We start from the raw sequence: 24,391 nt of genomic DNA on the forward strand, positions 1-24,391 counted from the left end.
TTGGTTATCTGCAGTTGAATCCAAACACCCTATGTAAGTTGAAACTTGAAAGTAAGTGTCTTTTTTTTAAAAAAAATGTATGTTTTCTTTGTTGATTTGCTTTGTTGCCAGGCTAGTGGATCAGCTTTCACGATCCCTCACAAAAGCAAATATCATCTTCCATGATTTCCCCAGCCACAATCTTTCGAAAAACAATTATGTCGCCAGTGATGCGATGTACCTGCACGAAGAACGGAACGGACGTCCCAACAAAAACCGCCATCCGCAACCACCGCACCGGCAGTGCAGCAGCGAGCCTATCCCACCAGCCCCCCACTCCCCAGTCCCCCCTCACTCGCAACCCGCGCGCGCACGCCCTCCAGCAATTCACGCCGATGGCCTCGCCGGCGACGGTCCCGCTGCGGCAGCTCTTCGTCGACGGCGAGTGGCGCGCGCCCGCGCAGGGCCGGCGCCTCCCCGTCGTCAGCCCCGCCACGGAGGCCCACATCGGTGAGCACCCGCCGCTGGCGACCCCGATCGCCCACCTTTTTTTTTCCTCCACTCCCTTCTCAGTTGGTTGTTCCCTCGCTGATGTGCTCTGGGTTTGTGTGCGCGGGCGCGCAGGCGAGATCCCGGCGGGCACGGCGGAGGACGTGGAGGCCGCGGTGGCCGCCGCGCGGGCGGCGCTCAAGAGGAACCGCGGCCGCGACTGGGCGCGCGCGCCGGGGGCCGTCCGGGCAAAGTACCTCCGCGCCATCGCCGCCAAGGTAAGGCTGCACTTCTGCCGTTCCTCGCACCGGCCAGCTTTGAGAAATCGTGGTATGGCCGGATCCGGTTGAGTGCTCTGCCCTCTGCTTCTAAGCGCTGGTGCCTAAGTTGGGACTCTACTGTTTGGGCGTCAATTCGGCGAGGGATTTTGTTGAAATTTCTATCGTAATTCGAAGTGGATTGAGAGTATCACAGCGTGTATATATGGTTAATGGCTGCGATGCCACTTCCAGTAGCTATTTTTATGCTTATAATGGGTATGATTTGGTGATTGGATCTGTACCCTCTGCAACGGTAGTGAACTTGTCATTACCTTTTGCAATGTTTGTCTGTGGTCCTTCCTTCCTCCTTAGCTTCCTGATGGTGCATTCACTGACTGATCTTAGATGCCTGAATGTTGGTTTCCATACACTTGATTACTGCTATATGTACGGAGGCACAGGAAGTGCAAATTGCTTTTCAATGCCAAACCTCTAACTAGCATAGTTCTAACCCAGCTCGCCTTGGGCAACAGCCACACCTTGTCACCTAGGCGCCGCCTAGGTGTCCAGGCGTACCCAGCTTGCCTTGGGTCACCTTTAAAACACTGCTAACTAGGGTGAATCCTTATGTTTCGTTTTTTGTGTGAATGTTCTTTTGCTTTCTATCAAAACAGAGTGTATCGGACTTTATTCTGAACTCCAAAGTCCAAACACCTCAAAATATCTTTTCTTTGAACTTCAATAGGCAGAGTCTTGTACTAGTTGATCATCAATTTTTGTTGAAACATATTGACATACATCACGTTTTCCATGCGAAAATGTCTTCTTATTCAGATAATTGAGAGGAAAGCTGAGCTGGCTAAGCTAGAGGTACTTGATTGTGGGAAGCCTTATGATGAAGCAACATGGGACATGGTATGTGACACACCTTATAGAAGTAAGCATTTTTTCCAGCTTGATGTTCTGATCTGTTTGATGTCCCTTTTATCAGGATGATGTTGCTGGGTGCTTTGAGTACTTTGCGGATCAAGCAGAAGCCTTGGACAAAAGGCAAAATTCCCCAGTTTCTCTTCCAATGGAGAATTTTAAATGCCATCTTCGGAGAGAGCCTATCGGAGTTGTTGGGCTTATCAGCCCTTGGTATTTCATTTCAACCCCGTCTTGTTGGTTTTTTATTTTATGATGGAAACACTCAGGCTAGTATATCGGAGTTGTTATATTCACTGATGCAGCTTCATTTTTCACAATACCTCAAAGTTGTATAGTGGAAAAGCTGCATATTCAAATATAAGCACACGCACAGTCTGTTAAAGCTAGTTTAGATAATTTTCCTCATCATTGGCCTGGAATATTTCCAGTCGCCCATATTTTTTACATCCTGTCCAGTGTTGAATCTCATGTATCCAAATTACTGTCAAATTTATTTATCGCTTGCGTGAACGTTTGGCTAATTTCACTAATTATTCTTGTTATGTTGATACAATCGTACCACAGCTGCTTTGTCCTAGTAGAAGTGTCGCTTCTGCTTCTTATGTTGACTATTCTGATGTTGTCCTTGTTCACATATTTGTTGGTTGGGTGATTTCACTTTATTGTGTCTATATTGAAGATGCTGTTGACTCAGTAATTGATTTACTTATATTCTTAAACGTTCTCGTGTTACTTATTTTGATACTAAAGTATTATGCTTTGTACTTTGGATTTGTGTTGCAGGAACTATCCTCTCCTAATGGCTACATGGAAGGTAGCTCCTGCTCTGGCTGCTGGTTGTACAGCTGTGCTGAAACCATCTGAATTGGCATCTGTGTAAGTATTAGCATGTCATGTCATGTTCATGCTATTAGCAATGGCATTTGAAGTATCTATCTACTTTTAAAATTATCAGAACTTGCTTAGAGCTCGCTGATGTCTGTAAAGAAGTCGGTCTTCCTGCTGGTGTCTTGAACATTGTGACTGGATTAGGTCCTGATGCTGGTGCTCCTTTGGCAGCACACCCAGATGTTAACAAGGTATAGCTGTTCTCATATAATGATACAGTCATGTGTAAGCATGCCACATCAATGAAAAGGACCTTCCTCATAGCATGGGTTCGTTATGTATTTAGGTCTCTTTTACTGGGAGTTTCGAAACTGGTAAGAAGGTTATGGCGGCTGCAGCTCCTATGGTCAAGGTTTGATCCAAATGTCTGAATTTATATTTCATTTGTAGTAATATACTGTGTTGTGCTTTTTTTAACTCTCTTTTAGTTTATAAATTATTAGGTGTATGATTTGAATTTCATTTTGAGATGAAGTTCTATCACATTCCTTAATAATGCATTTTTCTTGACAGCCTGTTACACTGGAACTTGGTGGAAAAAGTCCTATAGTAGTATTTGATGATGTTGACATTGAAACAGGTACATGTTTATTCTGAGACTTACTAATTTTAAAAAATGGTGTCGGTGTGTGGGGATTGCTGCTATTTGCAAAAGAACTTACTGATAAGAATGCTACACCCCTCGAAGCCCTTCATTGGTGCATGGACTTCTCACAGAATACTCAGCTGAGCTGGGTGCTAGAACAGGAGCTACTTTGGCATTGAAAATTGATTGTTATCATTAGCAGCAGAAAACCTGTACAATTTTGGGGGTGGGGGGTAGGGGGATATAAAAGCCCATATGCTTGCTTTGGTTTTGACTGGGGCACTGGGCTTTGTATTGGTTGCGTGCTTCTGAGTGCTGGCTCAATTTAGTGCTGGGGCATGCAAGTTGAATAAAAGGTAGTTGATGCAATATGTATATGTGACATGATTTCATCTTTCATTGTTGATTCTAAGAAAGTAAGGATGGAACCTATGTGGAGAACATAAGCTTTAGTTCCAAGAAAGTAAATTTTTGACTGTGACTAACTTCTGTTATGAATGAATTCTGACACTTTGCTGATTGTGAATTCTGCTATATTTCTATCAATGATCCTTTTAAATGTAAACAGCTGTTGAATGGACTCTGTTTGGGTGCTTTTGGACCAATGGTCAGATTTGCAGTGCAACATCTCGTCTTCTTATCCATGTAAGTGTCACATGTCATTGCTGATATTGTCACTTGGAATAATTCAGACTTATTATCTATCGACCATAATATATTTCATAGAGTGGCATTGCTTTTACTTTTTCTCACCCTGTTGTTAATTTCTGATTTGAGAAGATTATATGATGTCCGTATCACTCCACACTCCACAGAATAATAGAAGTCTACTATGTGCTTTCCACCTGCTTTGAACAAAATATGCATGTCCCATCGGTTAGGTCAAGGTTTGGGCTCTTCAATTTGATGCGACCTGTGTGTGTTTTGGTTTGGTGCATACTTAGAAGTATATTAACTATCACAATTATTTGATTGTATTTTTAATCAACGATGGAAACTTACCGCTCTATATTACTCTTTCAAATCAAATCGCACTTATGGAACCTGTAAGGTATTCTTGTCATCAGTATCATAGTAATTAAGTTCTGGGTCCAACGAAATTGTTGCAGTCAAAAATTGCCGAAGAGTTTAAGGAGAGGATGGTTGCATGGGCGAAAAATATTAAGGTTTCAGATCCACTTGAAGAGGGTTGCAGGCTTGGACCAGTTGTTAGCAAAGGACAGGTACGACATGTTAACTTTGTATAAATTCAAACAAGTTACCATTTGACAACTAAGTTTTTCTAATTTGACAGTTTGGTACTTCTGCATTAGTGTCTGTACATTATTGTTCTTGCTAGTTTCGACAGGATGTAGCTTCTTCCTGTTTTGAGAAGAACAGTGTTCAAATGCACTTACTGACATGATCTTGTTTAGGTTTACTTTGTTATAACATCTTTTTTACAGTAAGGACTATAACATGGATTAATAGTTAGTGTTTATAGTCCTATATATGTCACTGTACTAGAAGAAAATGGACATCCTAATCACCACCGTCTTTGCAACCATATGCATAGTTTGCTTGCTTTATAGTTGTTCTTACTCGTGTTTTTTTTGCATTGTCAGTATGAGAAGATTAAGAAGTTCATATCAAATGCTAAAAGCGAAGGTGCTACTATTCTGACCGGGGGTGTTAGACCAGCGGTAAGGCTCGGTGCATTTGGATTTGCAGGGATCCACATACTATTGTGAGATAGAACTAATTTTTTTAATGTTTTTAACAGCATCTTGAGAAGGGGTTCTATCTTGAACCCACAATCATTGCTGATGTTAGCACATCAATGGAAATTTGGAGGGAGGAAGTCTTTGGTCCAGTCCTGTGCGTTAAAGAATTTAGTACTGAAGATGAAGCCATTGAACTGGCCAATGATACACAGTGAGCTACTTGGTTTTAGCACTATTTGAATGTCTTTTGCAGGCTTATAGCTCATGCATAGTGTAGCTTATAATTTCACTATTCCTTTTTGATAGTTATGGCTTGGCCGGTGCTGTAATTTCCAGAGATCGTGAACGCTGCCAGAGATTATCCGAGGTATGCACAAGTGATGGTGTTTACATATCTGACTGGTGACTTGATGACTGCATCAGACTGATATTCAGAGTTCTCATTTTTTACTTATGCTCTACCTGTCCACATTAGTTGAAAGTTGATATTCTTGATTCCCTGGCACATAAATTGACTTTTGAGTTTCAACATAGAATCCGTGCAAAGTGCTCTCAGAACAGATTTGCAGTATTTGTACACCACATCTCGAATGAAAACTTGCCCAACAGGAGATCGACGCTGGATGCATCTGGGTAAACTGCTCGCAACCCTGCTTCTGCCAGGCTCCCTGGGGCGGGAACAAGCGCAGTGGCTTTGGTCGCGAGCTTGGAGAAGGGTGAGTAACACGGATTGAGAGCTTTTCTCAGCTGATGTAATGAGATCTACTGACACCTGGACTTTTTTTTTTCACTACAGGGGTATTGATAACTACCTGACCATCAAGCAAGTCACGGAGTACACCTCTGATGAGTCGTGGGGATGGTACCAGTCCCCCGCCAAGCTGTAAGCTGGCACAAGAAAACTTCCATCTGTTTCGCTAGAATAAAATCGATTCCATACAAAATGAACCTGTGTATCAAATTAATGACATTTTGAAGCGCTGCATCTGCATAATAAATTGAGTGGGAGTTGAGTTTTGTTGTACGCTTGTACTTGGGACGCTACATGTGCAAAGGTTATATGTGAGACGTTAAACTCGGCGTCGCAGCACGCCTTTTGGATGTGGCAAGATTTACTCTTGTTTGGTTGTGGCTGATGGCTGCTGCTGATTTGTTACGAGACTACAACCGCACTCAATGAGAAATCTTGTAAGTAAAATCTGCGCCTCTTGGCAAGCACTCTTTTCGCAAGTAAAGCATACCTGATCTTGCATAATCTTACATGAACTCAATGGAAACCTAGAAGTACAAAGGTGGACAATCTAGGGGACACGCTCAGACCTGTGTTCTTCGACGAACAGCTTCAACTCCTCCACAAGCTTGCCGGTGTCGGCGATCTCCGGGAACGTGTGGAAGCCGTGGATGGCGTCCGGATACTCGACCACCTTCACCGGCTTCCCCTTCCCACGCAGCGCCTCCACGTACCCCGCCTGCCAGTCCTTGAGCAGGTCGAACCCGCCGATCACTACCATCGCCGGCGGGAACGACTCGGCCACCTCGGCGTCCTCGCCGCACACGTGCGCCGCCGCGTGGTCCCGGGTGGCGCCCTCCGGCAAGAACTCCCTCCAATAGTAATCCGCCGCGGCCACCGACAGAGAGCGGCACGCCTTGTCGAGCGCCACCTCCGCCCCCGTCCGCTCCTCCCCGCCGAAGAACGGCTGTACCAGGATGACGCCGGCGACGCGGAGGCTTACGGTTGGCGAAGACGTCGGCGGCGTCGGCGCCGCCGCCCAGCGCTGGGCCACGTGGTGGGCGATGTTGCCGCCCGCGCTGTCGCCGGCGAGGAAGCAGCTGGAGAGGTCGATGGCGGCGGGGACGCCCGGCAGGGCGCTGCTGGCGCCGAGGTAGCGCAGCGCGGCGACGCCGTCGTCGTAGGCGGCGGGGAAGCGGTGGCGAGGGGCGAGGCGGTAGTCCACGGACACGACGACGGCGCCGAGCGCGCGGCAGATCTCCCGGCAGAGGGCGTCGTAGGGGCGCGACGCCGCGGAGAGCGCCACGAACCCGCCGCCGTGGAAGTAGACGACGACGGGGAGCGGGGCGTCGTGTGCCGCCGGCGCCGGCGCCGAGGGGGCGAAGACGCGCGCCCAGAGGCCGCGGGAGGCGTCGATGGTGACGTCGGCGGAGGACACGCCCGAGGCGTCCGGGCGGGGATTGGCGGTGGCTGGCCGGTCGAGCAGCGAGAAGAGGCGCCGCCGGAAGCTGCCGTCCCGGCGTTGCACAGCCGCGAGAGCAGCCAGCTTGGCGCGCACCGTCCACGGCAGGGCCGGCGACTGGCGGCCGCTGTGAGGGCCGCCCATTTCCTGCCTACTAGCTTTTCTTGGAGCCTTGAACTCCCTTATATGCGCAGGTTCAGTTGGTCACCTTCTCTTTTTTTTGGAACAGCAGTTGGTCACCCACACTAGAAATTTTGATATTTGATATTGAATCCGCGAGTGTCATTTTTTAACCCTCAATTCGCATGACTTTCAAATTATAATCCTCGATTCCGAATGGAAAGAATTGAGGGTCAATCTCGTGCTCCATCAACTTCCGGCATGTGAGGTGAATTCTTCACATGGTTAGAGCCCTTTTCCCAATAATTGGTATAGGAGATGTTCCAATAGCAATTTTAGAATTATTGGAGAAGTTGCTTTTGCAGTCTTACAATAATCTCATCCCAATCCAACTCCAACTGTTTTATTGCGAGTCACAACTCCTTTGTTTAGGGAGTGTTGGGTGAATTATTAGGTTGTTTCAATAATTATTGAGAAAAAGAAAAGATTAAAGAAGACTACTGGAGGACCGACTGGGCTGGAAAGCAAACAAGCTCCAGTCGCCTCTTGCGTCCTACTCTGTCCAGCTGTACCTGTCCAGCCGAACAAGATCTCATGAGCCACGCACGCCTTAGGGTGTGTTTGGTTAGGCTTCTCAACCTCCAGCAGTCAACCAAAAGGGTCAAAAGTCCTATGTGCTTTTGTCCCAAAGCACCTTTTGGTGTACTACAAATTAAAAGCACATGTACCCTCTTTCTCTAGCTTTTGGGGTAAAAAATTACCCACCTACCACTGGTAATGAAGAAAATGGTTCGTTCTTTTTCTCCCGTTCTTTCCCCACCGCTCCCGACCCCTTATCCACTGCGACAGGCACGCACGGCTAGGGTTGGCCTGCCACCGCCCCTTGGCCGCCGCCGCACGTCCAGCCGGCCGGTCACCGACGACCTCGCCCTGACCCGCCCCTCCAGTCTCTGCATGCTAGTTCAATGCTTGGAGCGCGCTGCTCCAGCCAGGGTTTTGGGCACCGACGCCCCTTGGCCTGTCGCCTCCCCTCCGGCTAGTCCGTCGCCGGCGGCCCCACCCCGCCCCTCCAGTCCCTGCACGCTGGTTCAGCGCTTGGAGCATGGTGCTCTAGCCAGGGTTGGGGTGCCGCCCCTGGCCCGCTGTTGGGTATTTTAACGATGTAAATAAATCCGCAAGCACACGGATACCATTGTAGCTTTCATCCGTGAGTATTCAAGGGTATCGTATCCACAGGGAATGTGTGTGCACTAACTCCTAACTTAGTCAGTCCAAGGACACGCCAAGATTAAGTGGCAAGGCTAGAAAGGATTCCTGTGGTAGCACTAAAGATGAGTTAAATGTCGATCTCTCGGGCAGAATACTCGCTTCGGGCACCGGCTTACACCTGAAATGGTCAGGAGACTCCGGCCAACGGCTCTACGCTATATCCGAACGTGGAGAATTACGAAGGACCGACATGACTGTCACCACCTGCGGCCTATCTCACATACCGTGGGATATAAGGCAAATGAAGGTAACCCTTAGCCTAGACACCACGTCTACGCTACTGATTACTATCGTAGTCTAACTACATTTGGATCCCCGTAGAAAACTACAGCACTATGTATAAATACAGAGCGACAAACTCGCGAGTAAGAGAACTGATCTCACCCATACGAAAGCACTATGCAAGACAGGAATAATAAGTACTAACTTACTCATACATGAGGAAGCCAGTATCCGTAGAGGTACAAGACCGAAGAAGAATGCCGACAAGCCCGGCGCTTCCCCGAACTACTCCTTGCTCTCCTCCTATTCTAAGCACTAGCCTAGGCAGGGCCTCACCGTTGGAGTGGAGCGCTACATCTTCAAGTGAAGGAGGAAAAGGCCCTGGTGGTGTCTTGAGAGGGGTCTCCTCTCCTCCTTTTATAACTTGGATTGGTCGGTTCCTGCCATCCATCAATATGGAAACACTGGGCACCGCCTTCAGGAGGATAAGGGTGATCTCCCCCCTTTTCTACCTTTGGTCACCGCCTTTGACTGAGTGACTGATAGGTGGTCCTTGTCCTGGGTACGTGTGTGCCTGGGCTTTGTATGTCGGTTTGACCTGTCAAATGGCCCTCTTTGTAAGTGTGACGCAGGATGAGATCTTATGTGTATTTCTGTTGTGACTTCTATGTGTTTTCTTCATATTCCGAACTTGTGTACCTGCGACCAACAATTCACCAACACTTGTAGAATTCATTAGTAATAACTCGTACCACTACTATTGGTGTTTATTCTTTAAGTGTTTATGCAGGAGTTGACAGTATATATTTTGCACTTAACAGTCGTCAACACCCGCCGCCACCCAGTCCGACGGCCACCGCCAAGGTCCTGGATTGGCTTCTCCACAAGGTCACTTTGCTCTTCCATTGCTTATTTGTTGCACAGCCGACGCCCGATTTCGGCAGCTAGACGCAGTTGAGGTCCGAATCTCACATCCCACTCCAGTCCCTTTCATTACTAGTCTATTGGTATTCGTGAAATTGGTAGGTCCTAGATTGGTAGTATCATCTCGTCACTGAATTTGATAGTATCATCCTGCAAATTGATTGAACACAATTTTATTTGGTTTAAGAATGGATGACAAGGCAGATTGGGGTGATGGTTTAGTGAGTCATTTGTTTGATGCTTGCAAAGAAGAGATAGAAGTTGGGAATAGACCGATGGAAATTTTCACTACTACCGGTTGGAAGAATGTTGTTTCCAAGTTTGCACAAAAATCTGGTGACAGTCGAACAAAAAAACAATTGAAGAACAAGTTAGATTTTGTGAAAAAGGAATATTCAATGTTTATGGAGTTCAAGAATTATGCCACTGGTCTTGGATGGGATGAGGCAAAACAAACTATTGTGTGCTCGCAGGAATGGTGGGATAAACATCTAGCTGTAAGAACTATTCTTTCACTGTAAATATATTTTTTCTCTTATTTGTTGAAGTGTGCCTTGCTAGTCTGAATTATTTAATTTCAGAGATGCAACAATACGTGAGAAAGGAATCAAATGCATTCATGTCAAGTTTCGAAAACAAGGACCAAAATTCCTCGATGATCTGCATATCATATTTGGTAAGTCACATATTAATGGGGCTTCAGCTTCATGTCCTGAAGATATATCCTCCGATGAGGCAGGTGATGACGATGTGGCTAAGGTACCAAAACCTACATAGAAGGCTGAGACGATAGTGAACCCCGGGAAAAATAAAAGCAAGGGGCTGTCCAGTACTGTTCGTGACAAGGATGAGAAGAGCCCATTCTCTCATATGTACAAGAGCACTTGTGAGAAGATAGAAGCAGCAGTCAGAGGATTTCTACAAGTGTTGAAGCATCATCAGCTTCTCCATGCAATGTAGTCCCTACCATTAAAACGGCTATGAAGATGGTCAAAGATTGTGCGGTAGAAGAAGGAACTGCTCTTTTGCATACAGCCTCATCTTTGATTATGAAACCTGAATTTAGGGAGGTCTTGAGCTCTCTAGAAATATTTAAAGGAAGGCTCGATTTGATTGAGAGGGAGCATGAAAAGGAGATGATGAAGCTTCGGTGATTGTCATTAGGGATATGTGATAACCATTTGCTTCCCTATGTTTCCTTGGTCACTTTTATTTATTTATTTCCTTGCTGTGAACCTATTAATTATTTCCATGGAGATGTAAAACAATTATTTGCCTTGCTGTGAACATTGAGATGTTGTTTTCTTGCTATGAACCATTTAATTTTGTTTGTTTGTTGTGAATCATTAATTATTTGCCTTGCTGTCAACCAACAATTATTTGCCTTGCTATGAACCAACAATTATTTGCCTTGTTGTTGCCTTTAATTATTAATATATGTTCTTTAGATGGATGGAAGATTGTCAGATGCCAAGAAGGATAAAAGGGTTTATTGATGCTAGCTGAACTTGCCCAACATGCTGCTGTTATGGGAGAAATGGGCAAGTTGTAAGGTCCATATAGAGAAACGCCAGAAACTGGAATCCAATGGGTGATGAGGTGCATGGATTGTCCAAGGTATTTTTATAAGATTGTTTCGGATGAGCCCAGAGATTTTTAATGCAGTTCATGACTTGTTGGTCTCTACCTACGGATTGAGCTCGACCAACAATGTTTCATCCACTGAGTCACTGGCGATGTTTTTGTGGATCATCGGTGGGCCACAGTCATTTTCACAAGTTGAAAATCATTTCACAAGGTCACTTTGGATACTTCACATGAAGTTTCATGAAGTGTTGATGTGTTTGCGCAAGTTAGGTAAACACAATATTACTCTTAGAGATCTATTTTGGCCCTACTTCAAAGATGTGATTGGAGCAATAGATGGTTCACATATTGCAGTGGTAGTGCCAGTTGATGAAACGATTAGCCACACATGTCGTCATGGAAATACATCCAAGAATGTGCTAGCTATTTGTGACTTTGACATGAGGTTTACCTTTGCGGCTGCAGGTTGGCCAGGTTCTGCACATGATTCACGGATCCTCACTCATGCATTGGCAAACTTTCCTTCATTTCCTGTGCCTCCTAAAGGTATAAATGGTTCCTTCGTTAATTTTAATATTTGTAGACATGTATTATTATTTGCATTACTAACTTAGTTTTATAGGAAAATATTATCTCGTCGACTCGGGTTACGCAAATCGAATAGGGTACCTTGCACCTTACAAAGGAACCACATACCATATACTAGAATTTCGGCATCATTTAGGACCTCCTCAAGGAAAGTACAAGATGTTTAATTTCTTGCATTTATCCCTTCGAAATGTTATTGAAAGGTCTTTTGGAGTCATGAAGCAAAAGTGGCATATTTTGAAGGGCATCCCAAGTTTCTCAACTACTACTCAGAAGCATATCAACATGGCTTGTATTGCTTTGCGTAACTTCATCCATGATAGCAATTTACGTGACAAGACGTTTGATCGATGTGATGCTGATGAAGACTATTTACTACAAAGTGTTACGACAGAAGATGAGAGTCATGATGTGGAGAATGATGACACCATGAATATCATTTGTACTAGGATAGCTGATGCCTTCGTTAGTGCCGGAGGAGGATAGTTATGTTGAGAGATAGCATTATTTTATGAATAATTTATGTTTTATTTTATTTATGTGGACCATATTAGAATTATTGACATTTTTATTTTTTTAATTGCTATTTTTATTGTGTAAATCGTTGAATACCATATTATTTTACAACCAATTTACATATATTCAGTGTTTGAAGTAGACAGGAGCACTACAAGCATTTCACACAGCTCACAACAGCTTGTTCACAGCCATTTCAGCCAAATGGCTTTCAGCTTTCTCACAGCCCACAAATCACAGCAGCTTTTCTCACAGCCCACATCAGCTTTTCCCACAGCCACAGCTCAACCAAACACAACCTTAATCTCATTGCTCGGAACAAATCTCAGATACGTTTACAACAAGCCAGCATAAAGACTCCCTTTTGCATTCCATGGGCCTGGCTTAACGCATCTTCAAAGATCAGGCCCATAGAACTTTTTACGTACTGAATCAAGAGATATTTATCTGAAGCCCAAAACACGTAGACCGGTGAGGCATGAAGCCCACTGTACTACTCTTTTTCTTTGTCTTGTTTCACTTTTCTTTTAAATATTTTATTCAGGTTTTCTATGTGATTCATGCCTATCAGCCTATGCTTTTTGTTCTTTATATGCCCCTTAAAAAAAATTCGACAAACACAAACAATTTTTTTATGACAAATCCTTAACAATTCAATGCACCAATTCGCCATTATGTGAAACCTAAGTCAACAATTGTGAAGAGCTGACGCAACATTTCATAAACATGTTCATCAATTTGTAGACTAATCTCAACATTCTTCTTGGTGCACTCTTCTTCTTGTGGACCCTCTCTCTCGTGGGACTACAAAGAAGTGACTCGTTGATAGACAAGCGGTGACAGAGTGTGGGTGGTGAAGGCAAGAATCCAACCCATTCCCAACCCGATCCAAAGCAAATAAGTTTTTTTCTTACTCCACCCCACCCTATTCCAAATCAAGTTATCCCCAGCCCAACCCAACCCACCATGTCTTGGGTTGCCATGGGGTCCCGTGGGGTTGCCATGGATACGTTGTGCTGCGTACCATAGTCTTGCCTTGCGGCGTGTAACCAGAGACCATGGTATAGATAGCAAGGAATGAACGAAATGAGGACACTTAGATGAGCCAAAGATGAAGTAGCAATGGCGATCCATGAAATCAGATGAAGTTCACTGAACTAGAAGGTGTCAGTTCGATATGTTTTCAGTATCTTTAGCCCTATAAACTATCTGAAGAATGAAATACTACAAACTGTGCATAGCAAGTATACTACCTGGTTCTGAACTGAACAATGGTCACACTGTCCATTGCGTGAGACAAACAGAAGTTGATTTTTTTGAACATGAGAGGCAAAACAGGGCATCATCCTCCATCAAAAGCGACAAAATGCATGCACCATCCATGACAAATAAAAGCCCAAGCTTTCCTGTAGTGATCCTCCTATTGAGTGTTGACCTTTGCACCAAATGCTTTTTCAAGTGGTGGCAAGCTGCCCCCATGGTGTCCTGGGATATGGTACTAAGCGCCATTGCCTGCCACCTTCGTTCGTCCCCACCAGCTCATCCATCTCAACCCCAGAACGAAGCAAAGCCAGTACTAGGTACACAGTGTAGCTACAATAGTGTTGATTCACAATCAAGTACAATTACAAGCAACAACAGTACCAAATTATTACATGCAGGTGTTGCAAGTAGTAGGAGATCAACACAAGGGAAATGTTGGAAACTGTTGGTAGCCTCCCTCAAACCAGTCATCATGATGTCGACAAAGCATCCATTGTCTTCACCTCTGCACTTCCAATATTATGAAGTAGTGAGAATGCAGATATTGAACTGAGAATGCAGATGATATTGAACTGACAAAACCACCAGTCCTACTCTTCAAATTAAGTATTGTTGCACTTTTTTTTTTACAGCAGAACATAAGAGCAAAATTTTTTTTGCAGCTGAACAGACTTGAGGAGATGATTACTTAATCTATCAAACACATTGCTGGAACTTAATCTATCAAACCACATCATGTTTGAATGTCTGCACACATTCAGCTCTCTAGCCATTTCAAAATTTGCAAGATGGAATCCAAATAAGGTAAACATGGATTAAATTTGGCCACCTGGGAAAGCAGAGAACAGTACAAAGGGAACTAAAAAAACTCATCATATCCCAATAAAGATATCATTCAGTTCTTAAACCAATATCTGACAATAGAGAGCTAAAAAATGAAAGTACAAAACTATACACTCACAAGTAGAAACTCAGAATAAGCTGGTAAATGATTGTACTGACCTGTGCTAGTCAACCACAATCTGAGAGCAGTCTTCATTGCCCGGGAGCTTATACAGCCAATCCTTAACACAAACAAGGGCTTCAAGGGTTTCAGGTGTCATTGAACTCCGATTATCACTAAGAATCCGACCACTCAAACTAAATGCGGACTCGGAAGACACAATGCTCAATGGAATTGCAAGGAAGTCTCGTGCCATGGTTGATAGGACAGGATACTTGTCTTTATTTGTCTTCCACCAACTCAAGATCTCAAAATTTTCATCATCTCTCACATGTTCATCTTCCATATATGCATCAAGTTCCGATTTGTCCATGATTTGTTAACCGGTGATGACTCTGTTTTTTTTACATCTATTTGGAAAGCTAGAATACCTCACAGAATAAAGGTATTCTTGTGGCTATTAGAAAATGGAGTTGTATTGACTAAGGATAATTTGCTGAAAAGAAACTAGACTGGTGATCCATCTTGTTACTTTTGCTTCTCTAATGAATGTATTGACCACTTGTTCTTTCTCTGCCCAGTTGCAAAAGTTACCTAGGGCTTGATTGCTCTTTGCATAGGAGCTAACTATGTTCCTAGAAATATTACACAATACAAATCTTGGATTGAACATTGGTTACCCGGTGGACAAGCTGTTTACACCTTTTGTGTAGCAGCTGTTTGCTGGGCCATCTAGAAACGTCGAAATGATGCCTGTTTTGACCAAAAAATGTTGAAACACCCTACTGATGTCCTGCTATTCGCTTGTGCGCTCATGTCTTTCTGGGCAGGTTTGTATGGGGCAGATATGCAGGGTAAGATCTTGGAAGGTGTGAAGATCCTAGTCTCTTGTGTCCACAAAGTGATGGCTCAGCAGAAGCGCTCACCAACCCGCCTGCTGTTGGAAGGTGCTGCCAGCGCCCAGGATACAACTGATGATACTTCTGAGGAGGGAACCTGAATCTGCTTTGTCTTTTGAGTAGCTCAGTCTAAAACTGTTATCTCGGATGTTGTTTCTGTCTTGTCCTGAACTTTCCTGGGTTTCCTAGGTCCTGAACTTCGTTTTGTAGGCACTCTGAGAATGAATGTCATTCTCCAGATCCTGCCAGCTTGAACTTGTTTTCTGTTTCCCCGCTTCTGTAATCTGGGTTCTCGTGACCCACTTGTTCTGACTGGTATTTCCGTTTGATAATGGAAATGGGGTTATCCTCGATTCAAAAAAAATATAGGTGTCCTATACCCAGGGGACATGCATATGGATCCGCCGTGCATTTGCCCACGTTTCAATAAAAAAGGACCGTGCATTTGCCCATGTTCAGTACCAAACTAAATTAGTGCAGGACATACATAGTGTTCAGTACAGAGGGCGTATGTCTGAACAATCTTAGTGAGATTGGCAAAATATTCCTGCACCCTAACAAAATTAAAGAATAACAGAGGCTGCATAGTTTCAAGAATCAAGATGCAGCTTACTCTCTTTAGGAAAGATTACTTAATTCGCTGGAATAGGTAAATAAGATTGCTGTCGACTTCATCAGATCATAAGCCTCGCAGGAAACAAGCAAAGCATTCACAAATAGACAGGGAAACAGCTAGCCAAAAGGCCGAGGCAAAAGATTCGAGGGTTGCCTTCAGAACAAGGCAAAAGAACGCACGGACACCAGGAACAGCATGGCCTCGGCCTCCCCCTGCACGTCAACGAAGTGGTGCTGCATGCCGGTGCCCGCGTCGAAGAAGCTCTCGCTGCCCAACACATGCGGCGCCGCAGCGCCCCTTAGCACCTCCGCTACCTCGTTGCCAGATTAGATCCAAATACAAAAGGGAAGCCTAACCTAGGGACTGGGAGATCTGAATACAAGTTGTGAACGTACAGGAAGGGGAAGCAAGGGGCAGGCGAACCTGGTGTGTGCTCGCTGCCGGTGAAGGGGAAAGCTGGACACAACGCAGTTTCGGCGGCGGCCAGCGGTCTTGGAAAGAACAAGAAGCGTTGCACGAGCTTTCTTGTCCAGCGGAGGTAGTAGGCGGAGCTCGATGCACTTCGTCTCTAGGAGTAGTCAGGGCACTGGTAGGGGATCTCGGCACCCGTGGTGTGGGTGTCGCGAGGGATGCGGCGGTAGGCGGCTGCGGCACCGGCGACTAGAGACGAAGCATAATGAGACCCATGGGTAACCCACGGGTAAACCCACACAAACCCGGAATAAATTAATCTGTTCCAACCCAACCCAACCCAACCCAACGTGATTTGCTAGCAAACCCATTCCATCCCAACCCGTTTGTTCTGTAAACCCATTAACTCCTATCCAAACAATTCCACAGAACAACCCAACCCAAAAACTCCAAATATTATCCGACCCATTAGCAGGCCTACTGGTGTTGCCGACTAGGTGACACGGAGATCAACAACAAAAGAGTTTAGAGCATGGTGACCGAAAGATATTAGGAAAATGAAGAGGATGACGTGGAAACTCTTAAAAAGTTGTGGGTAGAGTGATAATATGGTGAAAAGGAGTTGCAAGAGGCAATGACATCAATGAGATGGCTATGCTCGTATTAGAATATCAAAAATAAATTTTATTTAAAAATAAAAGGTGTAGGATATAATAATAAAGTGTTCGAGAGGAAGGAGCATGACGCAGAGGAGATGGAGGCATTTTTTTTCGAGCAATAGGGGGGTGGGGGGGGGATCCCCACCTACATTTTCATTGATCGAGAGCTTGTAAGCCAAGTATAAGTAAATCCCGGCATACCGGAATGGAGATTACATGAGCTGTTGTTAAAAGAAGTGAGGGGAAGAAGACAGGTTCAGAAGCAATTCGTCAAAAAAATCTTCCACGCGGCAAGGTGCGGCCTCAGGGAGTTGTATCTGCAGCTCCAACCATCTATGTCCTTCACGGCCTTCCGAAGGATGTCACTTGGTGTGGAACTGATGCGGTCGAAGATCAGAGCGTTGCGGGCTTTCCAGATTTGCCAGAGGAGAAGAAGGGCTACATCGATGCGCACCTGTTCCGGCAAGCTCGAACCAAGCAGGATTAGCCAAGGTTGACGAGTGGTGTCAGGGTTAGGAGTTACACCAAGGGCACCCCAAACATGGCGTGCAACGCTCTGATCTTCGACCTGTTCCGGCATTAGCTTGCAAGGAAGGGCTTCTACTGGCGGCGGAGTACGCTAGCAACAAAGCACTCTGCAACTGCAATGTAGCGCATTGTGATCCCGAAATTTCTGAGTAATAAAGTACTCTCTTCTTCTTTGAAAAAGAGAAAGGGAAAATATTCAGATCACCATTCAACCAAGAAAGGCACATGAGATCGAGACGAAGTTTGCGTGATGTCGTCTAGCTCCCAACTTCCCAGCGCGCGGGATGCAGCACAACCCTCGTGCTCCCGACCGTGGCAGTTGGTTGGCCGCCCGCCCCGCCAATGCAACCGTTACGTTCCAACTCAAAGCCGCCACGAGCTCACGCCCTCGTGATCGTGCCAGCGCAGCAGGCCACGGGTCTCCGGACCCCTTTCCAGCTCGCCCAGCCGCCGCGCGCCCGCTGGCTTGAAATAGCGCCCCGCCGGCGCCCCGTGGCTGACGCGGCGGCGCCACTGCGCCAGTTTGGCCGCACCCGGGACCTCCTCTGCCGCCCGCCTGAGCACGCACGCCGCTGGCGGTGGCGGCGGCGGTCCTTAAAAAAACGCGAGCTCGTTCGGCGCGGCGCGGCGCGGCGAGAGCCGAAGCATTCGTATTTCGTCTCGACGCGGCCGCCCGGCCTCACGGGCCGCGAGCCACACGCGCACACACAGCGCAACCAGCCAAGCCAAGCGAACAGAGCTCACGGGCGCACTCAGAGCCAGCCGCGAGAGCTAACGCCCTGCGCGCGGGCGGGCGCGGCCAGCTCGGCCTGTTGGCCTCCGCGTCCTGCCGGTGATGGCGGCTTCGCTGCCGCCGCGGCGTGGGCGGCTCCTCCTCCTCCTCCTCCTCCTCCTCGCGCTGCTGCTCCACGCCCTGGCGCTCGGGGCCGTGGCGGCGGCGGCGGTGGCGGCGCCGTTCCGGGCGAGGGACGTTCTGCCGCTGCTGCCGCGGCGCCTGGCGTGGCAGCTCATGGGCGCGACGGCCCACAGCGCCGTGGACCTGCTGCCGTCCTTCGTCGGCGCCGTCGCGCCCGGCGGGGCCCCGGCGGCCTGGCGCGGCGCGTGCTTCGCGGAGAACGAGGCTGTCCTCAGCCTCACCCCCGCCGCCGGCGGCCGCAGCGGGACCGCCGGGGCACTCAGCGGCAACACCAGCTCCAGCTCAAGCCTCGGCGGCGCCGTCCTCCGCCTCAAGGTGAGGTGACTGCCCCCTCACATTGCTTCGAGTCCGCAAGCTCGTTGCCTCGTTACTAGTGGCAGTTACTGAAATTTCAACTCGAGGCTGTAGCGACTTGTTTCCCTTGGATTCCACCATAATGCGGGTTCTGAATTCCATCTGTTTTAGCTGAATTTTGCCTCCTCGTTAGCAAACACACTGCCTAGTTAACTGCATGATCCGAGTGAATTTTGATTGGGACTGAAGAGAGACAAAAGATTGTTTTGGAAGACTGAATTGATTACTGCAAGAAGACAAAAAGAACACACATGTTTGGAACACTGATATAATGCCCACAGATTATCGCGCATTATTGGTACCCGGGCCGGTGGCAAACAATAGAAATGCCAAATTGCCAGTGCGCAAGTCCAATTGTTCATCTCAGTCTGTCCTGCACTGCACAAATGTGAATAAGGCATGGTTCCTAGATTCAGCTCTCAGTTATTCTTTGAACCAGCCATTGAACATTAGCACCTGGTAATTCTCACATATTTTTGAAGGCCATTTGTCAGTATTATTGCAACTAAAAAATGGTAGTCTTCGTACAAAAGCTCCATACTTTATGCTGTTATCTTACCAAATATTTCTTTGTGGAAAAAAATGTAGACTGCTTCGCCTGAGAGCTGGACATGCATGGATCTGTATGTGTTTGCAACTCCATACAGGATAGCCTGGGATTACTATATGAGATCAAATGAAAACCACACCTTTGAGATTAAGGCGTGGGAGGAAGCAGCAGAACTGGAATATGTATGTTTCTTCTGAAGGTTGACTTCTCTGTCTTTTACATCATTGTTCGGCATTTCCCAGGAATCCTAACACTCGATATTCTGCCCAGGTAAAGCAGCATGGCATTGCTGTCTTTCTCATGCCATCTGGGATGCTTGGAACACTGTTATCCTTGATCGATGTCATACCTCTGTTTTCAAACACTGGTTGGGGTCAGGATGCTAACTTGGCATTTCTGAAGAAGCATATGGGAACTTCATTTCAGAAACGTTCTCAGCCCTGGTCTGCAAATATAAGAAAAGAAGATGTACATTCCGGTGACTTTTTGGCCCTTTCAAAAATCCGAGGACGATGGGGTGGATTTCAGACATTGGAGAAATGGGTGACCGGAGCATTTGCTGGGCACACCGCAGTTTTCTTGAAAGATGAGAATGGCACTCTCTGGGTTGCAGAATCAGGCTATGAGAACAAAAAGGTATATCTCTAGTTTTTAGTTCAATGGATAAAGTAATAAATCAGACCTACATGATTTGATAACAATCACAATAATAAAATACAAAAATTTGATTGAAGCTTAGCTATGTGATGTTGATGCAGCAAAACTGTTGTGAAGTCTCCTGTTTTGTCCATATGGTGAAATGATATTAGACAAACAATAACATTTTCAACTTTTCTCCCCCCCCTCCCCTTTTTGGATATTTAGCTTTTGCATAAGCATAACCATGCACATTGCTGATTGATGTGGATCGCAATCTTTGCCACGCATTTCCTCTAGAAGGCTATAACTGATTTGACTTAGGAAAGGGCCCCATTAATCCATTATTCTCTTTTATGTCACATTGTTTGGTGTAGAATCCACTCTAAAATTTTATTACCAAACTCGATTACATCTGTGCTTATCCAAAACAAGGTGGATGGTAGATATACACTTTTGAAGTAGAGTTTAGTTACAGATTATGCTTGAATTAATCTTGGGCTCATTACAAAAGAACTATATCAGAGAAAGGAACTTCAGATCATTTGTGTATGTGATGGAAAATTGAACTTGCAAGAACTTAGTAGTACATGAGTTTCATGATCCGATGATTTATAGGAACTTTTAACATATTATTTATGTCAATTTTCAACGATATCTGGCAATAATGACAGGGTGATGAAATCATTAGTATGACTCCATGGGATGAATGGTGGGGAATGGCACTAAAAGACGATTCAAATCCTCAGATAGCACTTCTTCCGTTGCATCCTGATGTACGAGCCAGATTCAATGAAAGTGCTGCATGGGATTTTGCACGAAGCATGTATGGAAAACCCTACGGATATCATAATATGATATTTAGTTGGATTGACACAATGTCAGACAATTATCCACCTCCTCTTGATGCTAACCTGGTATTGCTCTGTCTTGGGATAAACTTGGTAATAAGTGTTTCACTTTCTTCTATGCATCTTGGCTTTTGCAGCTTGGGTCTTCCTGTAGCAGTATCAGTAACCTTAATTCATGCTGGCTTTTCACATTCTTATGTTCTAATTGACATGCATACATATCGAAGCTGCATGTTCAATATACTAATCACCCTGGCCTGAAGTAGAACAAAAAGTCCTATTAAGTGTTAGAAACCGTACTTAATTATTACTGTCAAAGATGATATTAAGCATTTTAACTCTGCATGAAACTCACAAGACATTTTGGGACCCTGCTGTAGATTCTTAAGTATCCATTTAGAGTGAAAGCTTCATGGGAACGCCAGGAGCATTTTCTCTTGGCATCATCTATGTGTATGAGACTGAACAGAGATAGATATAGTACTTGGTTTGCTGAATAAGCTTGGAGTGTATGAGACTGAACAGAGCTAATGAGTACATGGTTACAGATGTAGAAAAATCCTAAACTTGTTGAAGCCTTGAGGTAGCATAGACTGAACTTTGACATTGTGACCCTTTTAGTTAGAATTTTATATTTTCTGTGTGTATATTGAGTTATTTACCATTATTTTCCTTATGCTTATCCCTGCTCACCGCTGTGCATTCCCTTGTCTGTATTCATTGATTTACTGTAGTTCTGCTCTGTTGGGTTCATTATATTCTATTTCCAGGTAATGGCTATTATGTCAATGTGGACCAGATTGCAACCACATTACGCTTCTAACATGTGGAATGAAGCCCTTAATAAACGACTTGGGACTGAGGTATATACTATATAATCAATATTGTAACATGTGACTTTGTATTACATATGCACTAATGGGGATGCTCATTTTGTTTCTTATGTATAATGATGTCTGTGGAGTCCAGTTCTGTGTTATGTTTCGGTAGCATATCCTTGGTAAGCATTCTTCTTCTGCAGCTATCTTGGATTGCACACATGCAGTGGCTGCCTTGTATTGAAACAGGGGTCTGTCCTGGCCAGTTGACTGTATTCTATCAAGAAAGATGTCTTTTCTTTGGATCTCTAGTAGTTTACTTCGATTTTCCTTCATCATTTCTTTTTCTCTTTGATTATATATAGGGAAGAACATCATTTGTCATTTCTACAATGCAAGGTTTAAATTGGACCTACCCGAATTCAGCTAACTGAAAAATGTACCTATATATGCTGCTCTTCGATGCAGAAATTGGACCTTCACGGGATCATCACTGAGACCGAAAGACGTGGCCTGTCTTTCAACCAGCTGCTCACCATTCCTGAGCGAGACGATTGGGAGTACAGCGACGGCAAATCCACGACGTGCGTCGCCTTCATCCTCTCGATGTACAAGGCGGCCGGCGTGTTCGCTCCTTTCACGGAGTCGATCCAGGTGACAGAGTTCACTGTAAGTAGTGCTTCTTCCGGTCCTTCCTCACTGCAACAGAGAAACGATCTTTTGCTGGAGCTGCTGGAGAGCGTTTCATACTGCATACACTACTGTTTCGATCACTCATCTGGGTGTTGCGGTGCGTCCTGCTGCCTCCTTTGGACCCGGGCGCTCGGAAGATCCGGGACGCGTACATGCTGAAGATCTTCGAGGACAACCAGACGCGGCTGCCGGGGTGGTGCAACGCGGCGGCGGACGGGCTCCCCTTTTGCCAGATCCTGGGGGAGTACAAGATGGACCTGCCGGAGTACAACACGATCGAGCCCTACGCCAACATGAACGAGAACTGCCCGTCGGCGCCGCCCGCCTACAGCCGCCCGGCGCGCTGCTGATCGATGACCGCCGGGCGGCCGTGCGTGGCTGCCGGGTAACCGTGTGCAAGTGTAAATAGACCACGCGCGCAGGCACGCACGCTGCTTGTGTTTACAGCGCCGTGGTCTCGCTCTCGCCGATACATGTCCTTCTCCTTCACGTAGCAGCTACCGCAAAGCTTCTTTATGGAAGTCATAAGTATTATGTCCTGGATCATTTGAACAAGAAACGGAAACATCTTGGAGCATGAATTTGCAATGTACTCATTGGGCAAAAAAAAAACCATTACGATATTATAGAAGACTATAAATAATTGTATATTTTTTTTATCGTTTTCGACTATATTTTCTTCCACAAATACTCATTTTATTAATGGCAAATACCATAGACCAAATGTAGCCAATGTGAAAGCTCTTTCGAGCCTCCCATGACATATATACTCCTATCCTAAGCCATCCAATGGGTGTACCATGTCAGGTTGTTTATTTTCTGTGGTTCGGCATGTCTCCTCTTAGTTTCCAACAGGACACATATGTTGGAAAATAGGCCCATGGAGAGATCTATTTCAGAAATTCGGAAGCAAGAATGCATGGCATCCAATAGTCCACCCCATACTGCTAATTTGGGTTGGTTGAACATATAACCACGGAAAGAATGGGGCTGATTTACACAACATATGCACACGCGTATATACACGTATGTTTTCGCCAGAGGAACCCGCAGTGAGCACCCAAGCCAGGTTGGTGTAAACTTTTTGCCATTTTCGTATTAATCATTTGACAACAGTCATTAGATGTGATTAGTACGCAGTCAATAATATAATCTCGAGTTAAATAGGCATTATTAATTTGAGTTATTTAGGCAATTAATACTGCTAATTAGTGTTGAATTATATTTATAGCAAAACTGTCAGCAGTGAGCTATCGCCTCGTCTATAAGAAGTCGTGGAGACATCCAGGAACTGACACACAAAACACCCACGAGCTCCTCCTCTCCCCCTTTTTTTTTGCATCTGGTGGTCTATGATGTGGTACTGAGTTGTAGAATCTTGCTGGCTCTTCCCATTGGCGTGCACCAAGGAGAAGAGTAGGCGGTATATATCTTCTATATATCTTCGAGCTGTTGCCGCCGTGTAAGGTTGCATAAGAGACGGCAATAAGGTTTGTGAGGAGCGCAATTGCCCAATTGCTGGAGGTCGATCAACTATGTTCTACATTGCCTCAACTTCGATCTGCACTGCGTTGTGTCTACACGAGGATGGAGCGCTGATATGTAAGTGTGATGCACTACTACAAAAATGGATTTATTGCGACCTTTAAAAAAAAGCCTCGAGCAAACTGGCGGTCCGCCTCTATTAATGGTGGCCAGGCCGCCGGCCGAACAACCACCTTAGTTAAGCAAGTATTAACTGAGACGGTTTGGTAACGCTGACCGCCTCAATTAATTTTTTAACCGAGGCAGCAGACGTAACGCCCAGCCCCCTTCTTCCTTCCCGCGGCTCCTTATCCATATCGAATAATAGAGACTTGGCGTAAAGGAACCACCCAAGATTTAACTGAGGCGGTTGCCCGACCGCCTCAGTAAATGCCTCGATTAACAGTGACATTATGTCTGAGGCGTTTGCTATGCGCGCCTCAGTAAACCCATTATGTCCGCCTCAGTTAAGTTTAT

The 24,391-nt window shown here is 45.6% G+C and overlaps 3 protein-coding genes and 1 long non-coding RNA gene across 7 annotated transcripts; 2 read left to right on the forward strand and 2 right to left on the reverse strand.

Moving 5' to 3' along the window:
• The first annotated feature begins 274 nt into the window (after positions 1-274).
• Positions 275-5,944, forward strand: LOC120678682 (betaine aldehyde dehydrogenase 2). Of its 3 annotated transcripts, XM_039959969.1 has the most exons (15): positions 276-489; positions 604-746; positions 1,563-1,643; positions 1,720-1,868; positions 2,442-2,534; positions 2,614-2,737; positions 2,833-2,898; positions 3,060-3,126; positions 3,701-3,777; positions 4,242-4,355; positions 4,737-4,814; positions 4,895-5,046; positions 5,142-5,202; positions 5,445-5,551; positions 5,632-5,944. In XM_039959969.1, exons 1-15 carry the CDS (start codon positions 375-377, stop codon positions 5,720-5,722), a joined length of 1,518 nt encoding a protein of 505 aa, XP_039815903.1. In that variant the 5' UTR covers positions 276-374; the 3' UTR covers positions 5,723-5,944. The 3 variants fall into 3 exon arrangements, with proteins under 3 accessions (XP_039815904.1, XP_039815906.1, XP_039815903.1); XM_039959970.1 differs by lacking the exon at positions 2,833-2,898 and having other exon boundaries at positions 275-489; XM_039959972.1 differs by lacking the exon at positions 5,632-5,944 and having other exon boundaries at positions 275-489; positions 5,370-5,552.
• An 80-nt stretch (positions 5,945-6,024) lies between these two features.
• On the reverse strand, positions 6,025-7,310 carry LOC120678683 (probable carboxylesterase 18). The gene has a single exon (XM_039959973.1). The coding sequence runs from the start codon at positions 7,169-7,171 to the stop codon at positions 6,137-6,139; it is 1,035 nt and encodes a 344-aa protein (XP_039815907.1). The 5' UTR covers positions 7,172-7,310; the 3' UTR covers positions 6,025-6,136.
• Positions 7,311-13,540: 6,230 nt separating this feature from the next.
• LOC120679733 lies at positions 13,541-16,657 on the reverse strand. Its single transcript, XR_005677296.1, has 2 exons — positions 14,519-16,657; positions 13,541-14,021 (listed from the first exon to the last, which is right to left on the reverse strand). It is a non-coding gene; the product is annotated as an uncharacterized LOC120679733 (long non-coding RNA).
• A 1,571-nt stretch (positions 16,658-18,228) lies between these two features.
• On the forward strand, positions 18,229-23,056 carry LOC120679672. Of its 2 annotated transcripts, XM_039961323.1 has the most exons (7): positions 18,308-18,803; positions 19,431-19,574; positions 19,663-20,028; positions 20,703-20,945; positions 21,650-21,742; positions 22,166-22,366; positions 22,528-23,056. In XM_039961323.1, exons 1-7 carry the CDS (start codon positions 18,408-18,410, stop codon positions 22,738-22,740), a joined length of 1,656 nt encoding a protein of 551 aa, XP_039817257.1. In that variant the 5' UTR covers positions 18,308-18,407; the 3' UTR covers positions 22,741-23,056. The 2 variants fall into 2 exon arrangements, with proteins under 2 accessions (XP_039817258.1, XP_039817257.1); XM_039961324.1 differs by lacking the exon at positions 20,703-20,945 and having other exon boundaries at positions 18,229-18,803.
• Positions 23,057-24,391: the final 1,335 nt, after the last annotated feature.

The sequence above is a fragment of the Panicum virgatum genome, chromosome 6N (assembly GCF_016808335.1).
Source record: "Panicum virgatum strain AP13 chromosome 6N, P.virgatum_v5, whole genome shotgun sequence".
NCBI lineage: Eukaryota > Viridiplantae > Streptophyta > Magnoliopsida > Poales > Poaceae > Panicum > Panicum virgatum.

Coding starts and splice junctions, on each gene's coding strand:
- LOC120678683 (XM_039959973.1), bottom strand. CDS start 7,171: ATGGGCGGCCCTCACAGCGGCCGCCAGTCGCCGGCCCTGCCGTGGACG.
- LOC120678682 (XM_039959969.1), top strand. CDS start 375: ATGGCCTCGCCGGCGACGGTCCCGCTGCGGCAGCTCTTCGTCGACGGC. Junction 1,869..2,441: donor GTTGGGCTTATCAGCCCTTG/GTATTTCATTTC, acceptor TTTGTGTTGCAG/GAACTATCCTCTCCTAATGG. Junction 5,203..5,444: donor GCTGCCAGAGATTATCCGAG/GTATGCACAAGT, acceptor CTTGCCCAACAG/GAGATCGACGCTGGATGCAT.
- LOC120679672 (XM_039961323.1), top strand. CDS start 18,408: ATGGCGGCTTCGCTGCCGCCGCGGCGTGGGCGGCTCCTCCTCCTCCTC. Junction 18,804..19,430: donor GCGCCGTCCTCCGCCTCAAG/GTGAGGTGACTG, acceptor AAAAAAATGTAG/ACTGCTTCGCCTGAGAGCTG. Junction 21,743..22,165: donor ATAAACGACTTGGGACTGAG/GTATATACTATA, acceptor TCTTCGATGCAG/AAATTGGACCTTCACGGGAT.